This window comes from Falco cherrug, chromosome 18 (assembly GCF_023634085.1).
Source record: "Falco cherrug isolate bFalChe1 chromosome 18, bFalChe1.pri, whole genome shotgun sequence".
NCBI classification, from domain to species: domain Eukaryota; kingdom Metazoa; phylum Chordata; class Aves; order Falconiformes; family Falconidae; genus Falco; species Falco cherrug.
This window is the reverse complement of record NC_073714.1, coordinates 3,396,333-3,421,484: the sequence shown is the minus strand read 5'-3', so window position 1 is coordinate 3,421,484 and position 25,152 is coordinate 3,396,333. Positions and strand designations below refer to the sequence as shown.

The following is a 25,152-nucleotide window of genomic DNA, read 5'->3' as shown; positions in this document are numbered from 1 at the left end:
CTATGGGCAGGGGGGCACTGGGGTCCACAGTAGGTGACCCTGTGCCATGTGTCCCCATGCTGGGGACACAGCTGCTGATGGCGTTTCCGTCTGCAGACCTCGTGCCAGAAAGGGCAGCAGGGAGCACAGGTAGGGCTGGCAGCACCCAAGGGCGCGGGGGTCCCTCTGCCCCGGGGACCAGAGATGTGTCCCCGCTGGAGCCTGAGCCACCTTGTCTCCTTGCAGGGCAAGAAAGGGAACCAGGGCAGCCCCGGCCCCACAGGACATAAGGGCTATGAAGGTGCCCAGGTGAGGCCAGGGCAGACCCCCCCCAGCACCAAGACCCCCAGGCAGGCATCCCTGCTCCCCCCCTTTGCTCTCCCTTTGCAGGGGGTGCCAGGGCTGCGGGGGGCAAAGGGTGTCATCGGCCACCTGGGGAGCAGAGGACTTCAGGTGCCATCCCCCACCCTGTGCTGGGGTCCCTGCTGGGTGCTGGTGGCCACCGCGAGCTGATGGCCATGCCAGTGGGTGCCCACCCCACAGATGCTCTTCAGCATCCTTGATCCACCTTTGCCTTTCGCACAGGGTCCGCCCGGAGCTGAGGGCTCCCAGGGACAAGCTGGCCCAGCCGGCCCCAAAGGGGAGAAGGTGAGGGAGACCTTGGTGTGGCATTTTGCAGCCCCTCCCCCCCCACCCCCACCCCCACCCCCCCATCTGCAGCCCTGCTTTCTCTTCCAGGGGCAGGCAGGAGCTGAGGGCAAGAAGGGGAGCGTGGGACCGCAGGGGCCCAAAGGTGCCCTGGTAAGGCTGCATCCCCCCGGGGCCATGGCATCCTCCCCAAGGGCACTGCAGCAAGGGAAGGCATGGAAGAGCTGTGGCCAAGGAAGCTTTGGGAAGAGGGATCTTTGTGTAGGTCCTACAATAACCTGCTTTGGGATTTTTCTCCCCTCCCAGGGTGAGAACGGCTGTGACCGGCGAGGTGCTCCAGGGAGGAAGGGTGCCAAGGTACCGGCAGCATGGAGCAGGGATGGAGGCGGGTGGGATGAGCGTGGGGCAGAGCCCCGTCGCTGCCCATGGGGATGCCGGGGGTCCTGGCCCCACTCACGTGTGCTGCTTCCCCCAGGGCGCTCGGGGCCTGCCAGGATACCCCGGGGCTCAGGTGAGTGCGTGGGGGGCCAGGGCCAGCCGGTCCTTGCTATGGGATGCTGGTAAGGATGGAGTTGGCTTCTTCCGAGTGTCCTCCCCAGGGTGACAGGGGTGAGAGAGGATCCCCAGGGGACAAGGGCATGCGAGGGCTGCCTGGGCGCAGGGTGAGTACAGCACAGCCCCCTCCCCGCTTCCCTGCAAGCCGTGCCCACCTCCTCAACACCCCGGGGCTTTCCAGGGTGACACTGGGAGCAGAGGAGAAGCGGGTGGCCACGGCAGCACTGGGCCTCCGGGAGAGATGGTGACTCCCTGCAAATTCCTTTTTTCCTGCCTTATTTCTGCCTATGACCTGCCCTGGTGCTCAGGGATGTGTTCCTTGTTCATATTTCCTCTTTAATTTCTCTCCTCTCCTGCTGCTCCAGGGCCCAAAGGGCTTGCCAGGCATTCCCCCCTCCACGGTACGGGATGCTGGTGTCGGGCTGGCTGGGGATGGGGACCTGGATGTCCTTGGGGACAGCGAGGAGCTTGGTGGCTGCCTGGCCCCAGCAAGCCTTGCTGGGAAGAGCTGAGTGGGAGAGCTGGCACTGACACCGCTTTGTGCATCCCTCCAGCCTTGCGAGCTCAAGGCTTTCATCCGCCGGAGCTGTGGTGAGAGCCCTGGACAGTGGCAAGGATGGCAAAGAGGGGACAGTGACTGGCTCGGCGGGGGGACCACAGCGGAGGGGACAGAGGGACAGCTGGCTGGCGGGGGCACAGCCAATGGATGTGTGCCTGGAGAGGCGTGGAGGGAGGCAGCTGAGGATGGGTGGGCACGGGTACCACAAGCATGAGATACCCCAGGGGGGCCTTTTCCACCGGCCCCCAGAGATGCCACCATCCCTTCGCAGTCACCACCTCGTCCTCCTGCCCACTCTTCCCCACCGAGCTGGTTCTGATGCTGGAAACTTCATCTACGGTGCCGCCAGCCCTCTTCTCCCGCATGAAGGAGCTGCTGGCCCTGCTGCTGCGGGACCTGCAGGTCTCCCCGGTGGGCTGCCCGGCGGGGGCCCGGGTAGCCATGCTGGCCTACGCGGCCACCCCCACCTACCTGCTGCGTGCCGGGGAGGTGGGGAGCGTGGCCGCGCTGCTGGGACGCCTCCGCCGCCTCTCGCCCACCCGCTCCTCCCGGCGTGGCCGCCTGGCCGCGGCTATGCACTTCGTGGGGCACCACGTCCTCAAGAGGGTCCGGCCAGCCACCCTGGGCAGGAAGGTGGTCCTCGTCATCACCAGCGGCCGGAGCCAGGACCTGGAGGGCATCGGGGAGGCTGCTCTGCAGTATGAAGCCTTGGGCATCGTGCCAGCGGTGCTCACCTTCAGCCCGCTGCCCAAGGTGGAGAGGGCTTTCCAGGTGAGTTCCAGGGCTAGAGGCTGCTCCCCCTTGTCCCACCACCAGCCCCCAAGCCCTGCCTCAGCTCTGCCTCCCCCCACCCAGGTCAACAACCTCTTCCGAGTGGTCCAGCTCTCGGCGACAGAGCCAGCCGAGGATGCAGCGGTGCTGCAGGATGCCGTGCTGCCCTGTGTCCTCTGCTTCGGTAGGCAGCCCTGGGGTGGCACCGGGGGTGAGTGCCAGCCAGCTCTGGGGCTCAGCCTCCCTCTCTCCCCATTCCCAGACCCCTGCCACCCCGAGGGGTGCACCGCAGCCATGCCATCCCCTGACTCACTGGATGTGGACTTGGCCTTGGTGGTGGACAACACGGCCCCAGGGATGCCGGCTGAGAGGCTGGAGGCTGTTGGCGAGCTCTTCCACCGCCTCCTGGGGCACCTGCAGCTGGCAGGGCTGGATCCGGCACAGCACGGCACCCGCATCACCCTGGTGCTGACGGGCCCCTCCACCCCCGGGCAGGGTCTGGCCGAGCTCCCCTTCGGGCTGCCCAGCTCTGGGGAGCAGCTCCAGGAGCGTCTCCGCCTTGCACTGGTGCCCAGGCCAGCTGCAGCATCCCTCGGCGGCGCGGTGGCATGGACCCTCCGGCACGCCTTGCCGCAGAGCTCTGGCGACCGCCTCCGTGTCCTCTTCGTGGTGGGGACAGGAGCCACAGCGCTGTGGGATGGAGAGGCAGGGCAGGGGCTGGCCCCCTTCACCCGGTGTGGGGATTTCGGTGTCCTGGTGCTCTCCCTGGGGCGAGCCGGCACGGAGCAGCTGGAGGTGGCCGTGCCCGAGGGACTGCCGGCATGGCGGTACCACTCCCTGCGCCTGGGCTCGGTCCACCCACCCGAGATGGGGTACGCGGAGAGGACGGCGGTGGGCTTCCTCAGGAGGCTGCGGGGTGAGCGGGGGGGAGGGATAGGTCTTGGGGGGCTGCAGCATCTCTGGGTCCCATCCCTGGCTGTGCCAGGAGCAGGCGGTTTCCAGTCCCCCAAATCTCCTCACCTGCACCTCCATCACGCCTCCGCTATCACTTCTGCTCCACAGCGGAAAGCAACCAGCACCCCAGCACCCCAGGGTGCCCCCAGGACCTGCCCCCCCCCAACACCGGGACCAGTGAGCACCCACGGGGGAATCCCGCGCAGTGAGTGAGCGGCACTGGGACCATCCCCTGCATGCGCATCCCTTGGTCCCCTGCCACATGAGTTGGGGGGCTAAGGGTCTGCACCTTCTCTTCTGGAGGATGGGGTCCTCCACCCCCAGCATATACTGGGGGCCGTTGCTCTGATTTCCCCTCCCAGGGTCGCTGCTGTGCCCCACGCTGGGATGCCCACAGCATCCCCCGGCCCCGGCAAGGGCCGAAGGGCTGCAGCCATTGTCACCGGACCATGCGCCCTGGACAAGGACCCCGGCAGCGCCTGCACCCGCTTCTCCGTGATGTGGTACCACCGGTGGGAGACGGGGTCCTGCGAGCGCTTCTGGTACGGGGGCTGCGGGGGCAACGCCAACCGCTTTGGCAGCGAGCAGGACTGCATCCGCGCCTGCGTGGAGCCGGGTAGGTGAGGGTGGGAGCCCACCCAGGGACCACGGGGGGCCATGGGGTGCCCCCAGCCCAAGCGGGGGTCATGGCTGAGGTTTCGGTGCTGCCACTTGGCTGATGCTGGGACCATCTCGGGCAGGTCTCGACAAAGCCGGTGTGGGTGAGAGCAACGTGACGCAAGGTGAGGAGTGTGCGAGGAGGGGAGGGGGGGTGTCTGTAGGGGTGACTTACGAGCAGAGAGCAGGCAGGGAGACAGGCAGGGCTGCCAGCTCACGCACTGGCTGGGCTGTGGGGTGTGTGCCCCGGCACCGCCGTCTGCCTTGCAGATGCCTGCCTGGAGGAGAGGGATGCAGGGCCCTGCCGCTCCTTCTCACCCAAATGGTTCTTCGAGGGGGGGCAGCCCGGCCGCTGCTCGCTCTTCTGGTACGGGGGCTGTGGCGGCAGCCGCAACCGCTTCGAGAGCCGGGAGCAGTGCGAAACTGCCTGCCTGCCCCCCAGCAGGGCGAGGAGCCCCCCGGCCCCCAACCCTGCCAACAACACTTCCTCCTGCACCCCTGTGCCCGGCTGCTAGGGCTGCCCCCCCCGCATCGGGGTGCGGGGTGTCTCTGGCAGGGTGCAGCACCCACCGGCACGGCGCTCGCCCTCTGCAAACCTCTCCTGCTCCTGCTTGCGCAGGCTCCAGAAACGAGGACACTTGAGTCATTGCACAAGGACCTCGGGGTCCTGCCAAGTTTCTGACAGCTCATCTTCAGCTGCTCCATCATGGGGGGGGGGGGGGGGGGGGGGCGGGGGGGAGGCTGAGCTGGTGGCGGGGGCGCTGAGCCCTTGCAAAACTCCGCGCACGCCCTGCCACCCGCTGCTCCAGGGGGATGCTGGTGCCCAGGGCTGGCCGGCCAGCCCAGGAGCCTTGCAAATAAAATCCACACCACGGTTTGTGCTGGCCGGTGCAGCTGGGCTGGGGGAGGGGGAGGGTTTGGGGGTGGGTGTCCCAGAGCTGCAGGAGGCCCTGGATGGGCGCCCCACATCCCGGCCAGCTGCAGCTGCACTCTCCCTGCGGGGAGCAGCTTCCCCAGCTGCCAGGAATGGGGAGTAGGGGCCAGATCCAGGCGCGGGGGCGGGGGGGTTGCTTGTGGCCCCCATCCCAGCATGGCTGCGGTGTCGGCAGGAGGCAGCCGTGCTGCTGGCGGGCTCCTGTCCTGGGGGGCTGCATCTGTGCTGCTCCACACTCCCCCATCTGACCTGGGTGCTTGGCCCCATGCCAGCACCCCATCCTAATAACGCCTGATCCCAATAACGCCAGCATCCCAGTCTTAATAATACCTGATCCCAATAACACCAGCATCCCACCCTCATCCCAATAACACCAGCATCCCACCCTGATCCCAATAACACCAGCATCCCACCCTCATCCCAATAACACCAGCATCCCACCCTCATCCCAATAACACCAGCATCCCACCCTCATCCCAATAACACCAGCATCCCACCCTCATCCCAATAACACCAGCATCCCACCCTGATCCAGATAACACCAGCATCCCACCCTCATCCCAATAACACCAGCATCCCATCCTGATAACAGCAGATCCCAATAACGTCAGCACCCCATCCTAACACTGCCAGCGTCCCCTCCTAATAATGCCTATATTAGGATAATAATCCAAATAACACCAGCATCCCGCTCCTAACAGTCCCAGTCCTCAGGCAATGTCTGGTGGCCACGGCCACCTTTGACACGGGCTGTCACCAGGAATAGCTCCGAGACCTGATTCTTCCCTTTATTATTCAGTTCTGCATAGCGGGAGAGGACAGGCACATTTTTCAGGACAGCCTTGGCTCTGGCAGGACTGGCAGGAGGAGGGGGCAGCTCAGGTCAGTCCCATGCCTGGTGCCGAGTGATGCTTGGGGGGTGCATCCCATGAGCCCCCAGGTTGTGGCTGTATCAAAATTTTACCTAAATGCCACTCAGAGCCCCTAAATACATTTTTAAGGCAAAGGAAGCCAGGAGCTGAGTGAGCCAGGAGAGAAGAACTGGAACGGAGAATTTTGTTTCTTTAAATGTCATGTTTTTTTAAGCTCATTTTTGCACTTGGGTTTGGCGAAGCTGAGAAGACTTAAGTGACAAACCAGCTGTCCCCCGGCGCAGCACAGCGCTCGCCCAAGCAGACACCCACCCACCGCCTCCAGCCCCCCCAGCGCCGCCGATGCAGCAGGGATGCGGTGCTGCACGGCAAAGCAGAGCCCCCTGCACCCCTCCAGTGCCAACCCCCCGACCCCCAAACCTCCTTCTTTAGCCCCATAGCATCGTGTGGGCCCTGGGCCCCTCCCGAAATTGGGGTGGGTGAGGGGCTGCTGGTGGGGCAGCTGTGGAGGTGTCGGTGATGCTCCCAGAGGGATGGAGGGGCTGCGGCAACGCCGTGTCTGGCGGGGATGCTGCAAGGCAAACCTCGCACCATGAGGGGGCTGTTGGGTGGGTGGGAGTCTCCCAGCCCTCCCTGCCAGCCCCCTGCCCACCCCTGCAGGCAGCAGCACCGTTTGCACTCACCCAGCAAGGCTAAGCCCAGTAGATGGGGACGATGCTGCAGAGGATGCTCGCAGTGGTGCCCAGGAGGGAGCGATCGGCCAGGGGCAGGGCAAGCCTCTTCTCAGCCTGGTGAGGGGAGGGAAGGAGAAACAAGGCAGCAGCGGCGTGATGCTGCACCCCACTTCTTCATCGGGGGGGCTGCATGAGGCACCGAGCCCAGGGCATTGCCATGTGCCCCCCACACCTCATCCTGCCCCAGCTGGTGCTGAGCGGGGAGGTCGGCACCCACCTGCCGGCGCTGGAAAGTCTCGGCGACGGCATCCAGCCCTGGGATGTTGTCCTCATCCACACGGGTGATGTAGCAGGCGCGGTGAAGCCGGGATCTATAGCTCACCAGCAGCTGTTTGCCGAGAGATGTGGCTCAGCTTGGTCCCATCACCCCTTCCCCGTCCCCCGGGGCCGCGCAGGGCTCCCTGCTTACATTCTTGTAATCATAGATGATCGTGGCCGGGTTTCCATCCCCGCTGTCCAGGTAGAAGGTGGCCGCATCTTCATCCCAGGCCGATCCTCTCCACAGCCCCATCCGCAGGACCTGGGGGGCATGGGGGGAACTCACTACCTGGGGCAGCCCCTCCCTGGGGGCGGTGGGGGTCCCTACTTACGGCGTCGGCGTGCTGCTGGTCCACGTGCAGCCACATCAGCAGGGCACAGGCGATGATGACCACCAGCAGGACCACCACCACCACCACGATGAGGAGGCACTTGAGGTGGTGGCAGCTGAGGAGCTTGCGGGGCAGGTAGCAGAGCAGGCGAGGCACGAAGCAGAGGGACCGCTTGATGCAGGCGCAGCCGGGGCAGCCGGAGCAGCCAGGGCAGCTGGGGCATTTGCAGCACTGGGGCATGCAGCACCGGGCGCATTTGGAGCAGCAAACCACGCAGGGCCAGCAGCAGCAGCCCGGCTTGCAGCAGCCTGAGCCACAGCAGCCCTTCTCCAGGTCCTGCGGGCATGGGAAAGGCCGAGAGCCGGGGTGAGGGGGAAGGGGATGGGAGCTGGGGGATGCAGGTGGGCTGGGGATGGGCTTGCCCTAGGGAGCAGCTTCCATCCCACTGCCCCTGAGCTCCGGGGATGCCTCCATCACACATGCACTGGCGCCTCGCTGGGATAAACTGGGCAAAGCCCTGTGCTGAGCACCTCTGCTGGGCACAGGGGCACCCCCAGCGTGACTGTGCCACCCCACTGCGGGTTGCAGAGACTCACCAGTGGCTCTTCAACCACCACCTGCTTCATGCTGCTCTCCATGGCGGCTGCCTCCTCCTTCTCCTCCTCCTCCTCCCAGCCTGGGCTGCCCTGCAGCAGCCGTGCCAGAGGGTTTTATACCGGGGTGCTAGGGCGGGGAACAGAGCGGCTCCTGTGGATGGGCTCACAGCCCTGGTGTGCGGTCAGGCTCTGGCATGCGATCCACTTCACTTGTGTTTGCTGACCTCCTTCCCCACCTCTGGATCCCCCTGGGAACCCGCTGACCAAGAGGCTCTGAGGGCACTTGTCCCCAAGCACAGGGGCCTCTCAGCTGCCCAGGAGCGAGGTGTCAGGGCCAAAACAAACCCTCCTGCACGGGTTAGAGCTGCTCTCCAGGGTGGAGCATCCGGCAATGGCCACGGCCAAGGCGAGACCTGGCTCCACGCCTGTGTCCCTGCGCCAGCTCAGGCACCTGGAGCCGCTCGAGGTGGGCAAAGTGTAAACGGGGCATCAAAGCTTTCCCGTCAACTGCAAGGCTGGGGTGGGGAGCGGGGTCACGGTGTGGGCACATGTCCCTGGACTGTGGCCAGGCTGGGTGCTCCACAGCATTGGTCCCAAGGATGCTTGGGCACCGCGGGGGCTCGCCTTGCCAGTGCTGGGGTCTTCAGGGCTGGCAGCCGTGCCCACAACACAGATTTTCTCGGGCTGAGGGGGGGTCCCAGCTCTCTGCTGTGTCACCCTGGGTGGTGCAATCAGCAGGGCAGGGTGACACCACTGTGCCTTGGTCTTGCCTGGGCGTGAGCCTCTCCTGAGCTCAGGCTGGGACCTCTCCAGGCACCCCTGGGTCCCCTCCTCAGTCCTCTGGGACCCCAGAGGTTTGGAGCAGGGTGTGTGTGGGGGGGTGAGGGTGTGCGCCCCGTGCTGCACGCTGCCTCCTGTCCCAGCATGTGGAGGAGCACGGGAGACCCTCGAGTGGTTCCTGGCTGTTTGCCCTCCGTGCGGGAGAGGCCGTGGGAGCCCTCATCACCTTCCTCGGCTGCCTGCACCCTTCCTGAGCTGGCTCCTCACCAGGGTAACGCTGGGTCAGGGCATTTTGGGGAGCAAAGCTGCTGGCCCCATGTCAACACATGGCAACGTGCAGTTTCCCTCCTGTCCCCAGCAAAGCATCAGCCGCAGGGAGCGGTGACCCTCCTCGCTGCCCATGGCAGTGGCTATGGGGACAACCCTGAGTTAGCGCCCGTCCCAGGGTTAAATTCATGCTGCCCAGCACCGCTGTGCTCCTGGGGGGCTGGCTTGGGTCCTCCCACGATCTCTTTTCTCCCTCCCAGCCCTGTTGATCCCTTGTTCGCTTGGAAGTGCCCCCCAGGGATGCTCCCAGCCGCTTTGGGGCAGAGGGGCTGGAGCTGCCGGGGATGGGGAGCGGATGGGGATGAAGGGGAGCTGGAGCAAGCGGATCATGGCCTGTGGGTGCCCTGCTCAGCCCAGGGCTTGGCTGTCACTGGGGATGTGGCACAGTGTCTGTGTCCCCATCTGCACGAGGAGGGGATGGGGACCTTTCCTTGAGGGGTGGCCCCGACCCCGCAGTGGTGCCAGGGCTCCTTGGTGTGCTGCCTGCGCCCATGGGCCGGGGGTGCAGGGGCTGCCCCTGCCATCTCGTCCTTGCTCCATGCAAACTGGGGGGGGCACAGGTGGGGACATCAGCCAGGCAGCCTTGAGAGTATGGTGTGGGCGTGTGTGCCCCTGCCCCGGGGAGCTGGCATCTGAGCCCTCCTGTGCTCCTGGTCCAGGGCTGGACTGAACACACGGACACGACGGATGCATCTACCCACCCCAGGGAGACATCCCTGGCCAGGGAGACATCCCTGGGGCACCGTGCCGCCTCTCCCCAGCACCCCAGGAGGGACCGTTTGGCCAGGGCGGGGGGAAGGACGAGAGCAGCACTGGGAGGCAGGGGCACAGGCTTTACTTCGCAGACAGAAGCGTGAATCCCAAAGCCAATCCCACTTGTTTATTGCAAAAATGGGAAAGCCGTGGTGCCGAGCAGCTGTGGATGGAGCACCCCGATGGCAGGGGGGCTGACCTTGGGCTGCAGGTGGGATGGGGATGGGGAGGAGGAGACATGCCTGGGCATTCCGCCTGGAAGGCAACACGGGGAACATGGGGACGGTGACATCCCCATCTCACTGTCCCGTCCCCCAGGAGCAGACCCCAGCCGGCGCTACGCCCAGTATACAGGGACGGTGCTGCAGAGGATGTTAACGGTGGTGCCCAGGATGGAGCGGTCGGCCAGGGGCATGGCGTTTTCCCCAGCCTCCTTCATCTCAGCCTGCAGGAGAGAGAATGGAGGGGGCTACCATCCTCGGCTACCATCAGCCTCCCCTCCAGCGGATGCTTGCTGCAAGCCCCACAGCCCTGCACTTGGCCCTGGCTGCCCAGGACTCACCTGAGCAGGGTGGCCACCACTCACCTGCCGGGTGCTGGAAGGTCTTGGTGACAGCATCCAGCCCTGGGATGTTGTCCTTATCCATGCGGGTGATGTAGCAGGCACGGTGATGCCAGGACCTGTAGCCGACCAGCAGCTGTTTGCAGACAGACCCAGGGTCAGCTCAGCCCTGTCCCTGCCACTGCCACCCCCTCACCGTGCCCCATCCCGGGGCTGCTCGCACACCTTGCTGTAGTCGTACACCACCACGGCAGAGGCATTGAGCCCATCCTGCACGGCGAACGTCCCGGTCCTTTCCTTCTTGCTCATGGAGAGGTGCTGGGGGGTCCCTTCACCATCCAGGCCATGGATGGTCATTCGCAAGACCTGCCAGATGCAGGGGGGCAGTGATGCTTTGTGGGGTCTAAACCCCATCCCGGCAAAGCACCGGCAGCCAGTGCCGTTCCCAAGCCCATCACCGGAGCCGGTGGCACCGTGGCTCCTTCCCCGGTGCTGCCTCACCGTTTCGGCGTGTGTCTCGGTGATGTGCAGCCCCAGCAGGAGGAAGGCGACAATGGCCACCACCAGGACCACCACCACCACCACCACGATCAGGAGGCACTTGAGCTGGTGGGGGATGCAGGGCAGGCGGGAGGAGGCCGTGTAGCTCTGGGGACACAGGGGAGCACCCAGCTGAGCTGCCAGTGTGGGGCCAGGGAGGGCAGCCGATGCTCAGCCCCACACCGGCTCCCCAGGCTGGGTGATGGGTGCTCCTTACCGGCGGTGCCTCATCCAGCAGTGCCTCTTTGGAGCTGCTGTCCATCTCGCCCTCCCTCGCCGTGCAGCTCCTGTCTCTTTGCCAGCCGGAGCCAAGGGGGATTTATAGGGTCCTGGGTGGGTGGGAGGAGGCTGGGGCCACCCCAGCTGTCAAGGTGCCACTTGTGTTCTGTTTGCTGAGCCTGGAGAGGAGCCGGGAAAGGGGCGTGAAACCTCCGAGGGCCCTTTCCCAGCATTTACCTGGGGGGCAAGGCAAACAGCGGGCAGGCAGAGCGTGCCCGCCCTCCGCACCCAGCCCCCGGCTCTGCCTGAGGACCCAGCACCCTCAGCACTCATCCCCACGGGGGGCTGCACCCCTGGTTCCCACAGCCCCCACGCAGCTGCGGCCCCCCCGGGATGGGGAAGGAGCTGGCTGGGCTCATTGTTGGCCGGGAGCACCGTGCCTGGGACGGGACGGCCGGGTGCCCAGTGCCTCCCACCACCCGGCAGCGCTTGCTGCCAGGTCTGGCAGGGAGCTGGCGCGGGCAGCACTGCAGCACGGGCGCCCGGCCGAAGCAACGGGGTGGGAGAGCTGCGGTGGCACCACCCCTGCAAAGGTGGTACCGACCTGTCCCCCATCCCCGGTGCACCCCGAGAAGACCCAGCTGCCAGCGGCTGCCCCCCACGGCGTGCACCCCCGTGTTCGCACGCCCACCGATGAGGACACGCGTCCACGCGGATGCTTGTGCCGTCACTCAGCTGCATCCCTCCCTCCCTCCCTCCCTCCCGCAGCACAGGAGCATGGTGTGCTGCAGAGCAGCGGGTCAGGCACCGGCAGCCCCCGCCACCACCATCGCTCCCCCTCCACGCTGAAATCTCCCGGGAAGAGGAAAAGGCTTCGCCGCAGCGGCGGGGCACGGCAGGAGGAGAAGGACCAGCGGCGGGGGAGAGAGCAGCGCTAGGCCAGGGCGTGATGGAGCTGCGGCACAGGAGGAGGATGCTGAAGGGCCAGCTCCCTGCTCTCCTCCTCCTCCTCCTCGCCTTGGCCTGGCTCTGGCTGCCGGCAGAAGGTCGGCGCCCCCCCCGGCCCCCCCCCTTGTCCCCCGAGCTGCTCCTGCACCCGGGACACAGCTTTCTGCGTGGACTCCAAGGCGGTGCCCAGGAACCTGCCTCCCGAGGTCATCTCGCTGTGAGTACTCAGCAGTGGGATGGGGACGGGGACGGGGACAGGGTCGTGTCCCGGGGGTGCAGGGCTGGCGGGGGCTGCTGGCTGCCCTGGGTGGGCAGGGACAGCCTCCTTCTTTGTGCTACATCGGGGGCAAATGCTTGGCAGTGGGGGGTACGGGCTCTACAGGGGTCTCAGGGGAAGGGGGGAGGCTCGGGACACCCCAGGACTGGTCTCCGTGTCCTCCTGTCCTGTGGTGGTGGCAGGGCTCCGTGCGCATGCAGCCATCCATCAGTGACAGATGGAGCAAGGCTGCAGCCCGTCCGTGCCATGCTCCCCGGCTGCTGTGACCTTGGGGACCAGAGCCCCAAGGGGACACGGCTGGCGGGTCCTGATGCAGGGTCCCTGGGGACACGGCGGTGCGCCGGAGCCTTGTACAGGTGTGCGAGTACAGATGCATGTGTGTGCATGCATGCGTGCAGCTGTGTGTGTGCGTGTGTGTACACATGTGTGCGTGCATGCAGCTGTGTGTGTGGACACGTGCCTGCATGCATGCAGCTGTGTGTGTGCAAATGCACCGGGGCCAAGGGGGTGCCGCAGGTTGTGGGCATGTGTGGGGTGGGTGCCAGCCCCCGGGTGCAGCTGTGGGACTCAGCACCTTGCCCCCTCCGTGCCACCCCATTGCACTGGGTGACAGAAGGGATGATGCTGAGGGGCACGGGGGTGGCAGAGCCGCCCTGCTGCTGTCCCCTCTCCTGCATAGCCCTGAAGCTTTGTCTTACTGGCAGGACGATGGTGAACGCAGCCTTCACGGAGATCCGAGAGGCAGCCTTCGCCCACATCCCCTCGCTGCAGTTTCTGTATGTCCTCCGTGCCGGTGGCCAGGCACCCCAGTGCCATCTGTGCCCATCCTGCCTGCCCCTGATACCCCGGTGCCATCTGTGCCCATCCTGCCCGCCCCCGATGCTGATGCCTTCCCCTTCTCTTTGCAGCCTGCTCAACTCCAACAAGTTCACGCTGATCGGGGACAACGCCTTCGCCGGTCTCTCGCACCTCCAGTACCTGTGTGTGGGATGGGGACGGGGACACAGGGATGGCCCTGGGGAGGGCATGGGGAGGTCAGGGGTGACCACAGGGACTGGTCCCCTCGGGGTGGCCGTGCCACCATCTCCTCTTGCCCCAGGTTCATCGAGAACAACGACATCCAGGCGCTCTCAAAGGCCACTTTCCGCGGACTCAAGTCCCTGACCCACCTGTGAGTACCAAGGGGTCCCTGGGGACACAGGGATGGCTCTTGCTCCTTCACTGTGGACAGGGCTGTGTCACCTCCATGATCCCTCTCATCCCCCAGGTCCTTGGCCAACAACAACCTGCAGACACTGCCCCGGGACCTCTTCAAGCCACTGGACATCCTGAGTGACCTGTAAGGCTGCCACGGCACTGGGGACCCCTGGGACACCGGGCTGGGGAGAGGGTGACATGCTGGTGCTGGGGCTTTGGGCAGGGTGCTCCGCTCGCTCCGGGCTGGGTGCTGGGGGTGACTTGGTGCCATCCTTGGCAGGGACCTGCGGGGCAACACGCTGGCCTGCGACTGCAAGATCAAGTGGCTGGTGGAGTGGCTGGAGAGCACCAACACCACGGTCCCCGCCGTGTTCTGCAGCAGCCCCGGGCAGTTCGAGGGCCAGAGGATCCGGGACCTGGCGCTCGGTGACTTCCAGTGCATCACCACGGGTAAGGCACGGCAGCCACCCATCACCAGGTGGGCACCCAGGTGCCCAGACCCTCACCGCCACCTCTCCCCACAGACTTCGTGGTGCACCAGGTCCTGCCCTTCCAGTCGGTGTCGGCCGAGCCCTTCACCTACGCCAGTGACCTGTACGTCGCCCTGGCACAGCCCAGTGCCAGCAGCTGCACCGTCCTCAAGTGGGACTACGTGGAGCGCAAGCTGCGGGACTTTGACCGCATCCCCGGTAAGGTATCCAGGTGGGGGTCCCCTCCTGGGCTGTCACCCCCGTTTTGGGTGTTTGGGGAAGGGCACGGCCGCGGCGTGATGTGGTCCTGCCTGGCAGCTCACTCGGCGGTGCACTGCAAGCCCATCGTGGCGCAGAACCAGCTGTACGTGGTGGTAGCCCAGCTCTTCGGTGGCTCCTACATCTACCGCTGGGACACTGCTGTGGACAAGTTCATCAAGATCCAGGACATCGACAGCCAGAAGACCCGCAAGCCCAATGACATCGAGGCCTTCCAGATCGAAGGCGACTGGTACTTTGTCATCGCTGACAGCTCCAAGGCAGGTTCCACCAGCCTCTACCGCCTCAACCAGAACGGCTTCTACTCCCACCAAGCCCTCCATGCCTGGCACCGTGACACCGATGTGGAATACGTGGAGAACGATGGCAAACCCCGGCTGATCATCTCCAGCAGCTCCCAAGCGCCCGTCATCTACCAGTGGAGCCGGGCGCAGAAGCAGTTCGTGCTGCAGGGGAGGTGGGGGAGATGCTGGACGTGCAGATGGTGAAGCACTTCAGGGTGAAGCGGGACCAGTTCCTCTGCCTCAGCCGCTACATCGGCGACTCCAAGGTGGTGCGGTGGGAAGGGCAGCGCTTCATCGAGCTCCAGACGCTGCCGTCCCGCGGCTCCATGGTGATGCAGCCCTTCTTGGTGGAGCAACGGCAGTACCTGGCCCTGGGCAGTGACTTCTCCTTCACCCACATCTACCTGTGGGAAGAGGAGAAGCAGAAATTCGTCAAGTTTCAGGAGCTGTCGGTGCAGGCGCCGCGGGCTTTCCACTACGTGCCAGCCGCCGACGTGCAGCTCCTCCTGGCTCCCAGCTTCAAGGCCAACACGCTGGTCTACCGGCACGTGGTGGTGGACCTCAGCCTCTAGCAGGGAGGCAGAGCCCAGGCTGCCCCCACGGCCCCGGCGCAGCCCTCGCCTCCCCCGAGAGCTGCCTGCTCCTGCCCGAGGACACGCATGCACTCACCACCCTTCCTCCTGCCTGCAGCCCACCGCCCTGTGGTCACAGCCCGGTGCCAGCCCCGCTCCCAGCCCCCCATGTTCACCCACCCCTCAAAATGCCCCCAGGGCAGCGCCTAGCCCCACAGTCCCACTGCTGGGGAAGCCACGGGCCTCATTTTCCCCCCAGTAACCCCAGTTTCCCCATGTGTAGTACCCACAGCCACCCTGTCTGGTAGCCTGTGGGATGTGGGCAGGAAGGTGGGACACCCCTCACTCTGCAGGATGATGCCCTTGGGTGCCTGCTCCAGGGTGCTGGCCGGGCTGGCGGGGGTGGGGGGGCAATGGGCTGGAGGCTTGTGGCAGGGGGGGTTGGGGGCATGGGAGTGGGGCGGCAGGCTGGGACGTGCACAGGCAGGATAGACTGCTGGGGCTGGATGGGATGCTCCCAGGATAATGGGGTGCTCCCAGGCCCATGGAATGCTCCAAATGGATGGGATGCTCAAGGTGGACAGGATGCTGGAGGCCAGTGGGATGCTCCAAGGCAGATGTGGATGGGACGCTCAGGGTGGATGGGATGCTCAAGGCCGGTGGAAAGCTCCACAAGATGATCAAGGCCAGCAGGATGCTCCAAGGTGGATGCGGATGGGATGGTCTGAGGAAGATGGGATGCTCAACGCCAGCGGGATGCTCCGATGTGGATGGAGATGGGATGCCCTGAGGAAGATGGGATGCTCGACGCCAGCAGGATGCTGCTGAGGCAGTGCCGCCACTTGCAGAAGCAGGGCTGGCCGGCTCCTGCCCCGCTCCGTGCATGTCCAGCAGCTGCCTCTGCCCATGGCCCCGCTGCCGGGCAGGACCCAGCGTGCCAGCCGTGCCCGGGATGTACGTGCCCGCTGAAACGCTCCCCACAATAAAAACACTGTGAGCCCTAGCCCTGCCTGCGTCTGCCTGCAACCTGCCAGCTGCTGTGCATCCAGCCCCGTGCCTGGGGCTCCCACTTCACCCGGCATCCTGCAGCACCCCACTCCTTGCACAAGCCCCACGAGGGGGAACCCCTTGTTTTAGGGTCCTCCAGGCTCCGTGCATGGCTTGCCTGGTCTTTTTTGCTGCAGATGCCTTGGCCCATGACCCAGGGAGGGGAAGCAAGAGGTGCTTCCCCAGGGAAGGGGAGTCCCAGCTGGAGCCTGCTGCACCCCGAGCTGCACCAGCACCCCGCAGCCACCCGGCTGGTTTTCCAGGGGAATATTTCCCTGTCCCCCAGGTACATAAATATGCATGTGAAAAACCACCAATTAAGCTCACAAATAACAGATCCTTGCAAAGGTAACAGGCACCCTGGGGGCACAGCCGGCTTTTGGGAGCAGGATTTGACCTTGGTGGCTGCAGAGCCTGAACCCGGTCCCTTCCCGGCACAGCTTCCACTGCCGGATCCAGCCCTGCCCTGGGTGCAAGGCAGGGCAGAGCACCCAGCCCTACCGCAGCAGGCTATTGCCACACTTCTCTGCCTCAGTTTCCCTACCAGGAAAGGGCAGATTTTAAAGCCGGGTGGGAAGCACAAGAAGCTGCAGAGGGGTGCTGGCACCCCGGCAGTGGCCGTGCCTGGGGAGGGAAGCTGGGGGTTCCCAGGACCGCTGCCGGGGATGCACAGCCAAGGGGAAGGTGGCCCAGGAAGGTGATGTCAGGTCCATCAGTAGAGGACCGCTGCTGGGGATGCACAGCCAAGGGGAAGGTGGCCCAAGCAGGCAATGCCATGTCCACCGGCGAGGACTCTGGGCTCCGCTCTGGTTCTGGGAAGAGGAAACAGCTTCTACTTTCTCCGGAGCATCTTGCAGGGCTCCGTGCCTGCCGCAGAGCCCTGGCCCTGGTTCAGCAACAGGCCTGAGCAGGTGCTTCAGGTGAAGCGCCCATGCAAACCCAGGGGAGGTGCGCCGGGGAGGGGATTTTGCAGCAGCTGAGACCAAACCCCGCTGAATCAACGTGCCAGGGTGGTGCCAGCTTATCTGACTACCTTGGCATGACCCAGCAGGGCTCCCACCTCCGCCCAAACCCCCAGCTCCCGCAGCCCTGCCCTCCTGCACCCCAAGCATTGCAGCTGGGTGTTCTGCACGCCCCATCCCTCCAAGGCCGAAAAGAACCTTAGCACGGTGCAAAGGCTCTTTACCTCCCTACTTGAAGCTTAAAAACACCCGAACAAACAACAACAAACTCATTTTGGCTGGTAGGGCATAAACTACTGCACTGCGCTTGTGGGGCGCGCCCCTTGCAAGGCTGCCGGGTCCCTTGTAAGAGTTGGCGTTGCCCTTTTAAAAGCTGGCGTTGCCCTTTTGAGGCGTGGCGTTGCCCTTTTAAGAGCGGCGGGGGGGCGTGGCTGCGCATGCGCGCAACCGGAAGCTGCAACATTCAAGCTGCTCCGTTCGCTTCCGGCCGTTGCCGCGGGGACCCGGGGGAGGCGAAAGCGCTGACCCGCCCGCCCGGGGCTGCCGGCCCGGCCCGGGGCTGCCGGCCCGGCCTCACCATGGTGTCCTGGTTACTCAGCCGGATCGTTGTGTGAGTGGGGCCGGGGGGCCCCACCCGTGCGTAACAAGGCGGGGGACCCTATTGAACGGGCAGCATCCCCCCGGGGGCTCCATGTGCCGGCCCCGTGGCGGGGGGCGGGCTTAGGGGGGCTGCCCCAGGCGGTATGGGGGGGTGGGAGCTGCCCCAGGCGGGATTGGGGGCAGGATTTGACGGGGGGGGGGGAGGGTTGCCCGAGGCGGGATTTAGGGGCAGGATTTGGGGGGGGGCTGCCCCAGGCGGGATTTAAGGGCAGGATTTGGGGGGGGGGCTGCCCCAGGCGAGATTTAGGGGCAGGATTTGGGGGGGGGCTGCCCCAGGCGGGATTTAGGGGCAGGATTTGGGGGGGGGCTGCCCCAGGCGGGATTTAGGGGCAGGATTTGGGGGGGGGCTGCCCCAGGCGGGATTGGGGGCAGGATTTGGGGGGGGGGCTGCCCCAGGCGGGATTTGGGGGCAGGATTTGGGGGGGGGGGCTGCCCCAGGCGGGGATTTGGGGGCAGGATTTGGGGGGGGGGCTGCCCCAGGCGGGATTTGGGGGCAGGATTTGGGGGGGGGGGCTGCCCCAGGCGGGATTTGGGGGCAGGATTTGGGGGGGGGGCTGCCCCAGGCGGGATTTGGGGGTAGGATTGGGGGGGGGGGGGAGCTGCCCCAGGTGGGATTTGGGGAGGGGGACTGCGGGTGGGTGACCCGGGGTGTGTGTATGGGAGCAGCTGGGTTCCCCACTCCACCCCCCCCAGGAATGGGTAAGGGTCCCAATCCTGGAAATGCTGCCAGCCTGGGGAGGGGGGCTCGGGTCCCTGCAGCGCTGGGGGGGGGTCCCTGTGCCCGGCTTGCCCCCCACCTCTGGTGCTGTGGCTAGCTGGGCTCGGTGGCCAGTGGCCAGGTGTGCCTGAGGAGTCCCCATGGGGAGAGAGGGGGTGGCAGGGGGACGTGGGGACCCCCAGCCCCATCCGCACCTGGGTTTAATGGAGGAGGTGGTCGGGGGGAGCGTGGCTGGAGGTGGGTGCGGGCAGTAGCCAAGCCCCCGTGCCACAGGGCATGTTTGGGGCTGGCAGTTCGCCTGCGTTCTGCGGCGATGGCGAGGCCCTGTGTGCCGGGCACTGAGCATCGTGCCGCGGGGATGCGGGTGGGTCCCATCCTTCACCTTTCAGAGGGAGCTGAATCCCTCCTGGCCGGCCGCAGGGGGCTGTCCCCTCCGTGCCGGGGCCCCCGCCACCACCTCAAGGGGTTGAGCCGGTCCCTGTGGAGGTGGCAGTGCCACCCTGCTCGTGGCTGGCTCTCCGCAGCGGCTCCAGGCTGGTGCCATCCCTTCTCCCGGCAGCTCCGGGCTCGCTGTGGTGCTGGTGGGGTTCAAGGTCAAGCTGGGGCGCTGGGGCCAGCAGCTCTGCTGCTCTCCACAGCCTGGCCTGAGCGCCTCTCGCCCTTTCTCTGTTACAGGCTGGTTTTTGGGATGCTGTACCCTGCCTACGCTTCCTACAAGGCTGTGAAGACCAAAAACATCCGGGAATATGTGAGTAGGGGCGCTGGGCAGCCCCCCCACCTCGGGCTGCAGCCCCGGGCTGACCCCCTGCTCCCCGCAGGTCCGCTGGATGATGTACTGGATCATCTTTGCGCTCTTCACGGCCACGGAGACCCTCACTGACCTGCTCATCTCCTGGTGAGGCTGATGTGCTGGGAGGAACGGGTCTGCCTGTGCCCCCGTGCCCTGGCGGGGGGGAAGGAGGGGGGCTTCCTCCTCCCTCTGCCTGCTAGGAGAGGGGCACGGGCTGCCCTGCTGCCTGGTGGACCCTGTGTGGGGTCTCCAGGCTTGATGCTCGGGGGGTGCAAGGGAGCAAGATGTGCCCTTGGACCCCCTGCTGGCATCTGCTCACCCCCATCTCCTCCCCCTCTCCGGCAGGTTTCCCTTCTACTATGAAATTAAGATGGCTTTCCTCATCTGGCTGCTCTGCCCCTACACCCGGGGGGCCAGCCTTATCTACCGCAAGGTCGTGCACCCCGCGCTCTCCCGCAACGAGAAGGTAAGGGCTGCCTGGCTCGGGGGAGTCCCCTGTGCTCCAGGGGGGGCTTAACCCGCTGGGCTGGTGATGCCCTGGGATGTGGCGCTGTGCATGCTCAGCACCGCCGCGGTGGTCTCGGCAGGAGATCGACACGTACATCATCCGGATCAGGGAGCGCAGCTACGAGACGGTGGTGCGCTTCGGCAAGAGGGGCCTCAACATGGCAGCTGCGGCCGCTGTCCAGGCAGCCACCAAGGTACTGGGTAGGGGACAGGCTCCTCTGCGTCCCTGAGGGTCCTTTGGCCCCAAGGACCCCAGGAGGAGCTTGCCACCCCAGCGTGGGTGGCCTCGGTGGTGTGGGTGCCAGGAGAGGGGTCTCTGCGTGCAGACCCCTGCCCAGGGGGATTGCATCGCCCTGGGCTGTCGATGCCTGGCTGCCGTGCTTGGGGTTTGCCCCGCGGGGCTCACTTCCCTCCTTTCTGTGTCCCTTTCTGTGTCCCCTGTCCCCCCTGGTTAGAGCCAGGGCGCGCTGGCTGGGCGGCTGCGCAGCTTCAGCATGCAGGACCTGCGCTCCATCCCTGATGAAGCCCCTGTGCACTACCGGGACCCCCTGTACCTGGAGGAGCCGGAGAGCTGCAGGCAGCTGCTGGGTGAGCTGGAGCAGGGCTATCACAGCGGTTGGGGGCTTGAGTGAGGCCCCTTGGTGGGGGGAGTGGGCGTTCTGGGAGCTGCCATATGTGCCCCTCTGTCCCTAGGCTACAACATGCCCTCGGCTGGCCAGGAGTACGAGAGTGAGACGACGGAGGATGAGGAGCTCCACTCAGACTCGCAGGTCTCGCCCATGCCTTCACCCCGCAGCCGGGATTCCAAGTCCCTCTCCCGCAGCCAGAGCCTGCGCACGGTGAGGAAGAAGATGTCTGGCAAAGAGGTACCGTGGGGGGAAGAGCGGTGGCGTGGGGCGGGGGTGACAGGGACCTGACCCATCCCTCCCCCTGCCCAGGTCTCTACTCGGCTCTTGCGCAGCCGCATCAGGAAGAAAGCAGCTCCGCCGGAGGAGGACAGCTAATGCTCCTGGGAAACCCTCTGCCAAGAGTCTTAACACTAGTTTGCTGCTGCAGCATCGGGAGGGAGCTGTGGTTTGCGCCCACCCCCCACCCCGGCCCTGGGGAGGGGGCTTCCTCCCACGTTACACTGTAAATATCTTCTCTGACCTCTGCGCCTGCCTGGCCGCACTGTGCACCTCTGGCTGCCTCATGGAGGGGAGGGCAGCTTGGCCCCCGCGCTGCTGCCAGCCAGACCCCCACCCGGACCCTGCTGCTGCAGGTCAGCGCCTCTCATGTGGGGTCTGCCCCCCCTCCCCCCGCCCTCCCAATGAACACTACAGGCTCTGCTGGGCACCCCCCTTCTCCTGCTGCCGTGATGCCTTACTCCCCACATCCCCCCTCCTGTGGGAGCCAAAGAGGGGACATGCCTTGGCCCGTCTGTCCCCTGATGCCAAAGACACAGCCCCCGGCCACGGTGTCCCCCCCACCTGCAGGCTGACACCCCCATACTTGAAACTGGGGCAGCAGTACCTGACCATGCCCAGCCCAGCACCACACGGCTTTTAACGTTCTCCTCTCTCAGAAGAGGTTTTGTACATGGAAAAATAAATGTTATTTCGGACTTTTAGGAACAGTTGTCCCCTCTGCTTAAGTGCTGTCCCCTTCCCTGGGGAGTGTGGGACCCTCCAGGGGGAGGGTGCTGTGCTTGGGTCTCCATGGCCCTGAGGGTGCAGGGAGATGGGTGCTGGGGTGCAGGGATGCATCTCGGCCCCTCCTTGCAGCAGCTGCGGCCCCCACAGCGTGGCAGCAGCAGCCGTGGCCCCGCTGGGACACCCGGACCCCCGGCGCACGGCCAGGGCTGGGGACAGAGGTCCCTGTCCTGGCTGCCAGCCCTGGCTTGTCCTGATGGCCCCGTCCGTGGGCAGCTGCCCTCTCCCCACCGGGGCTCTGTGATCTCACCAGGGGGGTCTCGGCTTCCTTTGCTCCTGCCCCCAGGGACTTGCCCCCTGCCCAGGTGGAGGACATGGGGCACAAAGTCTCTGCGGGGCAAGCAGGGTGGCACAAGGTGACAATGCTGCTCGTGTTGCCTCTCCTACCCCTGGCAACCCTCTTGTCCCCCGGTGCCCTGCTCTCTGGCATCAATCCCCTTGCTCCCAATCCTTCCTGCCCTCGGTGCTCAGGCCAGCTTTATTTTTAGCCCCTGGCTGCTTTCTGCCTTTGGGGATCTTCCCAGGGCAGGGAGGGTGGCTGCCGCTGCCTGCAGCCCCCCCGGGGGAGGCAGCCATCCCAGTGCGGAGCTGGGCAGGGGGGCAGCCCAGGGCAGGCAGGGGTGTTGGGGCAGATTAGGTGGAGGTGGCTGGATTAGCCGTGTAAAACTGTCTCAGAGACGATTACTTAAAGCAGCGGAGAAGGAAGGCTGGGTGGGGACAGCGCGAGGGCCAGGGGGCTGCCTGTAATCCCCCTAAAGCCGCTTAGGGAGCATGGTTCCTCCAAGGATACAGCCCCAGGAGGCTGCTGGGGCAGGCTGCCCGCCCTGGGTACCAGGGGCTGGGATGCTGAGCTGGGGTGTGGGGCTCCCCCAGGATGGGGTACAGCAGCCCCTTGGCCCCGGGGCTGGCTGGGGTGTGCTGCGAGTGAGATGGCAGCGTTGGAGCCTGAGCATCACCCCTGCCCCGGGGTGGGGGGTCAGTGGGCACCGCTGTGTTTCCCAGCTTGGGGAAACTGAGGCATGAGCACCAGAGAGTTCTAAGATAGAGCTGGGAAGGGAACCAGGAGTCCTGGTGCCCTTCCCCTGTTTCAGCGAGTGTCCCGTGTATTCCCCGGGGGGGGACGACGACGGGACAGAAACTCGAGGAGGGGACAAAAGCTGCCCGGGGTGGTGCAGCCTGTCCCCTGGGGGCCGAGGCAGCTCCCTCGGGTGCCAGCGCTGATCCCAGCTGTGTCAGCTCGCGGTCCTGTGCCAGGCTGCAGTCAGCAAAGCCGTAATCTCCCTCGACTGGCAGTGCCCCAGCCCAGCAATTACGTGGCTGACCTGAGCTTGCCCGGCCACAATGCAAACCCCCTCTGGGGAGGGGGTGCCAGGCTGTGCTGGCAGCGGGGGGCTGAGCCCCTCCTGGCCCTGGGGCAGGGTCTGTCCCCACCGCAACGGGGTGAAGCACATCCCTGCGCTGCACGGGGGCTGCAGGAATTAGCTGGCTGGCTTGCGTCCCTGCTTACGTAGCCCAGAAATCCTCCCGTACCCTGGGTCGCATCACCAGCAGTGTGGGCAGCAGGTCGTGGGAGGGGGTTCTGCCCCTCTGGTGAGACCCCCCCCTGCAGCGCTGCGCCCAGCTCTGGGCTCCTCGGCACCGGGGAGGCACGGACCTACCGGAGTGGGTCCAGAGGAGGCCACAAAGATGGTCAGAGGGCTGGAGCAGCTCTCCTAGGAGGGTAGGCTTTCAGTGGTTAAAGGGGGCTCATAAGAAAGACGGGGATGGACCGTTTAGCAGGGCCTGTAGTGATAGGGCAAGGGGAAATAGTTTTAAGCTAAAAAAGGGTAGGTTTAGACTAGATATAAGGAAGATATCTTTTTTTTTTTTTTTTTTTTTTTTTTTTTTGCATTGAGGGTGGTGAGACACGGGCGCAGGTTGCCCATGGGGGTGGTCGATGCCCCATCCCTGGAAACATTCCAGGTCAGGTTGGATGGGGCTCTGACAACCTGATGGAGTCCAAGATGTCCCAGCTCGCTGCGGGGCAATGGGACCAGGTGGCCTTTAAAGGTCCTTTCCCACCAAAACCATTCTGTGATTCCCCACTAGGCGTTAATGGGAGCGAGGGTCGGGCTGCTGCTCCTGCCAGCACCACCACCCCCTGCCTCCCTGTGCCTCCCAGCCCCCCGCTCCCCTCCCAGGGCTGCCCTGCATCCCAGAGAGCTGGCAGGGGGACCAGGTGACGCAGGGGTGTCCCCTCTCCCAGCGTGACAGGGATGCACAAGGGAAGAACGATACCAAACCCCAGCAGCTGGTGGCCCTGGGACAGGCACTGCCTATTCCGGGAGGGCAGCGGTCCGGTGATGGCATGAGCCGGTGCCTTGGCACTGCCAAAGGTCAGTGCTCGGGGGCTGCCGCGGCCTGGCCATGGGGGGGTTGGCTCAGCATCCTCCCTGGAGACTGCTGGGTCGCAGGGCAGCAGGGGCTCTTAGTTGTTAATAGGATCTGCCGGCCAGACCCCCCCCCAGGAACAGTGGGTTGCTTTGGGTGCCCTGCATCCCCCACCCCTCAGCATCCTCCTGCATCCCCCATGCTGCCGCCGGGTACTGGCTGAGCCTCCCCAACCCATGCTGGTGGCACCGACCCAGCCACACTCCTGCACCCCACCCCACCCCCCTGCCCCTTTCCCAGCGCATTTTACCCCACTGCCACCAACCTGGGGGCTGCTACCCTTCTGGAGAGGTGGGGGGGATGCCGGTGCCATCCCTGGAGCTGCCCTTAGCCCCCCCAAGCTGGCTTTTTTGGGGGGTCCTGGCAAAGCAGCCCATTCCCACAGGCTGGCCCCTCCTCAGTGAGGGGGTCTGGGTGTCCCCTGCCCCTGGTCCCCGCCGGGCTCCCCCCTGTCCCCGGCCCCGCTGCCTGAGTCAGCTGTTCCAGGCAGGAGCCATGTGAGGCCGTGCACACATGGCTCCCCGCGCGGCACAGCGCTGTATTTTTAGCAGACGGTATCAAAAGCATAATTATGTCTGTTGTTTAAATGCAGCCTCTTTTCTGGCAGCCCCGGGAGCTTTCAGCTGCCGCCTGCCGCAGAGGGCAAGGAGGCGTGATGCGGAGCTGCAGGCAGCGTGCTGCCCGTGGGCAGGGGGCTCGGCTGGGCAGGGGCTGAAAGCCCCCCTCCCCATCACTGCCGGGCAGGTAAGACCTTCCTCCTCCCTTCTGGGACACACACACACACAGAGCATCTTTCTTGTACCATTCCCCCCCCCCCCGCCCCCCACCACCACCATGTCCTCAAACACACACCTGCCCCCAGGCTGCCATCACCCCACTGGTGAGGAAGAGGATGGGGAGTGGGAAGCGCGGTGGCAGGAGGGGCCGGGGAAGGGGCGTTCGAGGTGACGGGAGTGTGGGAGGACATGGCTGAAGGAATGCTGCATCTCACCCCCCCACACCCCCTCCCCTCCTCGCAGCCGCCTGTCCCCCCGGGGACCCGTCTGTCCCCAGCCAGCCCCGCTCACAGCCTGGCCCTGCCTGCGCTGGCACCGAGGACCATTCCGGCTCCGTATCCCAAGGCTGGAGCCGCGTCCCTGCCACAGCACCGGAGGCTTTTGTCTGGGAATTTTGGGGACCCCGCTCAGGAGAGTGGTACTGGGGACCCCCCAGCAGCATCACCGGGGGCACCAAGGGAAACTGAGGCACTGCCTTGGTCTGAGCAGCGAGCGGGCAGGGGGCTGCCCATCG

The 25,152-nt window shown here is 65.5% G+C and overlaps 4 protein-coding genes across 5 annotated transcripts; 2 read left to right on the top strand and 2 right to left on the bottom strand.

The window, feature by feature from the left end:
• Window positions 1-6,621: 6,621 nt before the first annotated feature.
• LOC114015560 (pulmonary surfactant-associated protein C-like) lies at window positions 6,622-7,891 on the bottom strand. The gene is made up of 5 exons (XM_027803800.2): window positions 7,850-7,891; window positions 7,254-7,589; window positions 7,073-7,183; window positions 6,881-6,991; window positions 6,622-6,717 (listed from the first exon to the last, which is right to left on the bottom strand). Exons 1-5 carry the CDS (start codon window positions 7,889-7,891, stop codon window positions 6,622-6,624), a joined length of 696 nt encoding a protein of 231 aa, XP_027659601.2.
• Window positions 7,892-9,821: 1,930 nt separating this feature from the next.
• Window positions 9,822-13,156, bottom strand: SFTPC (surfactant protein C). The gene is made up of 6 exons (XM_055696265.1): window positions 12,954-13,156; window positions 11,029-11,209; window positions 10,773-10,919; window positions 10,497-10,637; window positions 10,304-10,407; window positions 9,822-10,161 (listed from the first exon to the last, which is right to left on the bottom strand). The coding sequence occupies exons 2-6, from the start codon at window positions 11,071-11,073 to the stop codon at window positions 10,047-10,049; spliced, it is 552 nt and encodes a 183-aa protein (XP_055552240.1). The 5' UTR covers window positions 11,074-11,209; window positions 12,954-13,156; the 3' UTR covers window positions 9,822-10,046.
• LGI3 (leucine rich repeat LGI family member 3) lies at window positions 11,147-15,464 on the top strand. The gene is given in 10 exon segments (XM_005438096.3): window positions 11,147-12,093; window positions 12,095-12,195; window positions 12,960-13,031; window positions 13,164-13,235; window positions 13,355-13,426; window positions 13,523-13,594; window positions 13,733-13,902; window positions 13,977-14,141; window positions 14,241-14,645; window positions 14,648-15,464. Coding segments are annotated over 10 exon segments (1,887 nt in total). The 5' UTR covers window positions 11,147-11,745; the 3' UTR covers window positions 15,058-15,464.
• Window positions 15,465-17,518: 2,054 nt separating this feature from the next.
• REEP4 (receptor accessory protein 4) lies at window positions 17,519-21,350 on the top strand. Of its 2 annotated transcripts, none has more exons than XM_055696257.1 (8): window positions 17,519-17,676; window positions 19,120-19,192; window positions 19,263-19,339; window positions 19,580-19,700; window positions 19,822-19,935; window positions 20,197-20,329; window positions 20,435-20,580; window positions 20,680-21,350. In XM_055696257.1, exons 1-8 carry the CDS (start codon window positions 17,645-17,647, stop codon window positions 20,743-20,745), a joined length of 762 nt encoding a protein of 253 aa, XP_055552232.1. In that variant the 5' UTR covers window positions 17,519-17,644; the 3' UTR covers window positions 20,746-21,350. The 2 variants fall into 2 exon arrangements, with proteins under 2 accessions (XP_055552232.1, XP_055552230.1); XM_055696255.1 differs by having other exon boundaries at window positions 20,435-20,607.
• Window positions 21,351-25,152: the final 3,802 nt, after the last annotated feature.

What these genes read in the sequence shown, in the direction of transcription:
- LOC114015560 (XM_027803800.2), bottom strand. Translation starts at nt 7,891, where the DNA reads ATGGAGAGCAGCATGAAGCAGGTGGTGGTTGAAGAGCCACTG. An exon ending in TGGTGGTTGAAGAGCCACTG is followed by an intron (nt 7,590 to 7,849) that starts GTGAGTCTCTGC and finishes CCATGCCCGCAG; the next exon opens with GACCTGGAGAAGGGCTGCTG. An exon ending in TCATCTATGATTACAAGAAT is followed by an intron (nt 6,992 to 7,072) that starts GTAAGCAGGGAG and finishes CTCGGCAAACAG; the next exon opens with CTGCTGGTGAGCTATAGATC.
- SFTPC (XM_055696265.1), bottom strand. Translation starts at nt 11,073, where the DNA reads ATGGACAGCAGCTCCAAAGAGGCACTGCTGGATGAGGCACCGCCG. An exon ending in CCGAGACACACGCCGAAACG is followed by an intron (nt 10,638 to 10,772) that starts GTGAGGCAGCAC and finishes TGCATCTGGCAG; the next exon opens with GTCTTGCGAATGACCATCCA. An exon ending in GTCACCAAGACCTTCCAGCA is followed by an intron (nt 10,162 to 10,303) that starts CCCGGCAGGTGA and finishes TCCATTCTCTCT; the next exon opens with CCTGCAGGCTGAGATGAAGG.
- REEP4 (XM_055696255.1), top strand. Translation starts at nt 17,645, where the DNA reads ATGGTGTCCTGGTTACTCAGCCGGATCGTTGT. An exon ending in TTACTCAGCCGGATCGTTGT is followed by an intron (nt 17,677 to 19,119) that starts GTGAGTGGGGCC and finishes TCTCTGTTACAG; the next exon opens with GCTGGTTTTTGGGATGCTGT. An exon ending in CGCTCTCCCGCAACGAGAAG is followed by an intron (nt 19,701 to 19,821) that starts GTAAGGGCTGCC and finishes TGGTCTCGGCAG; the next exon opens with GAGATCGACACGTACATCAT.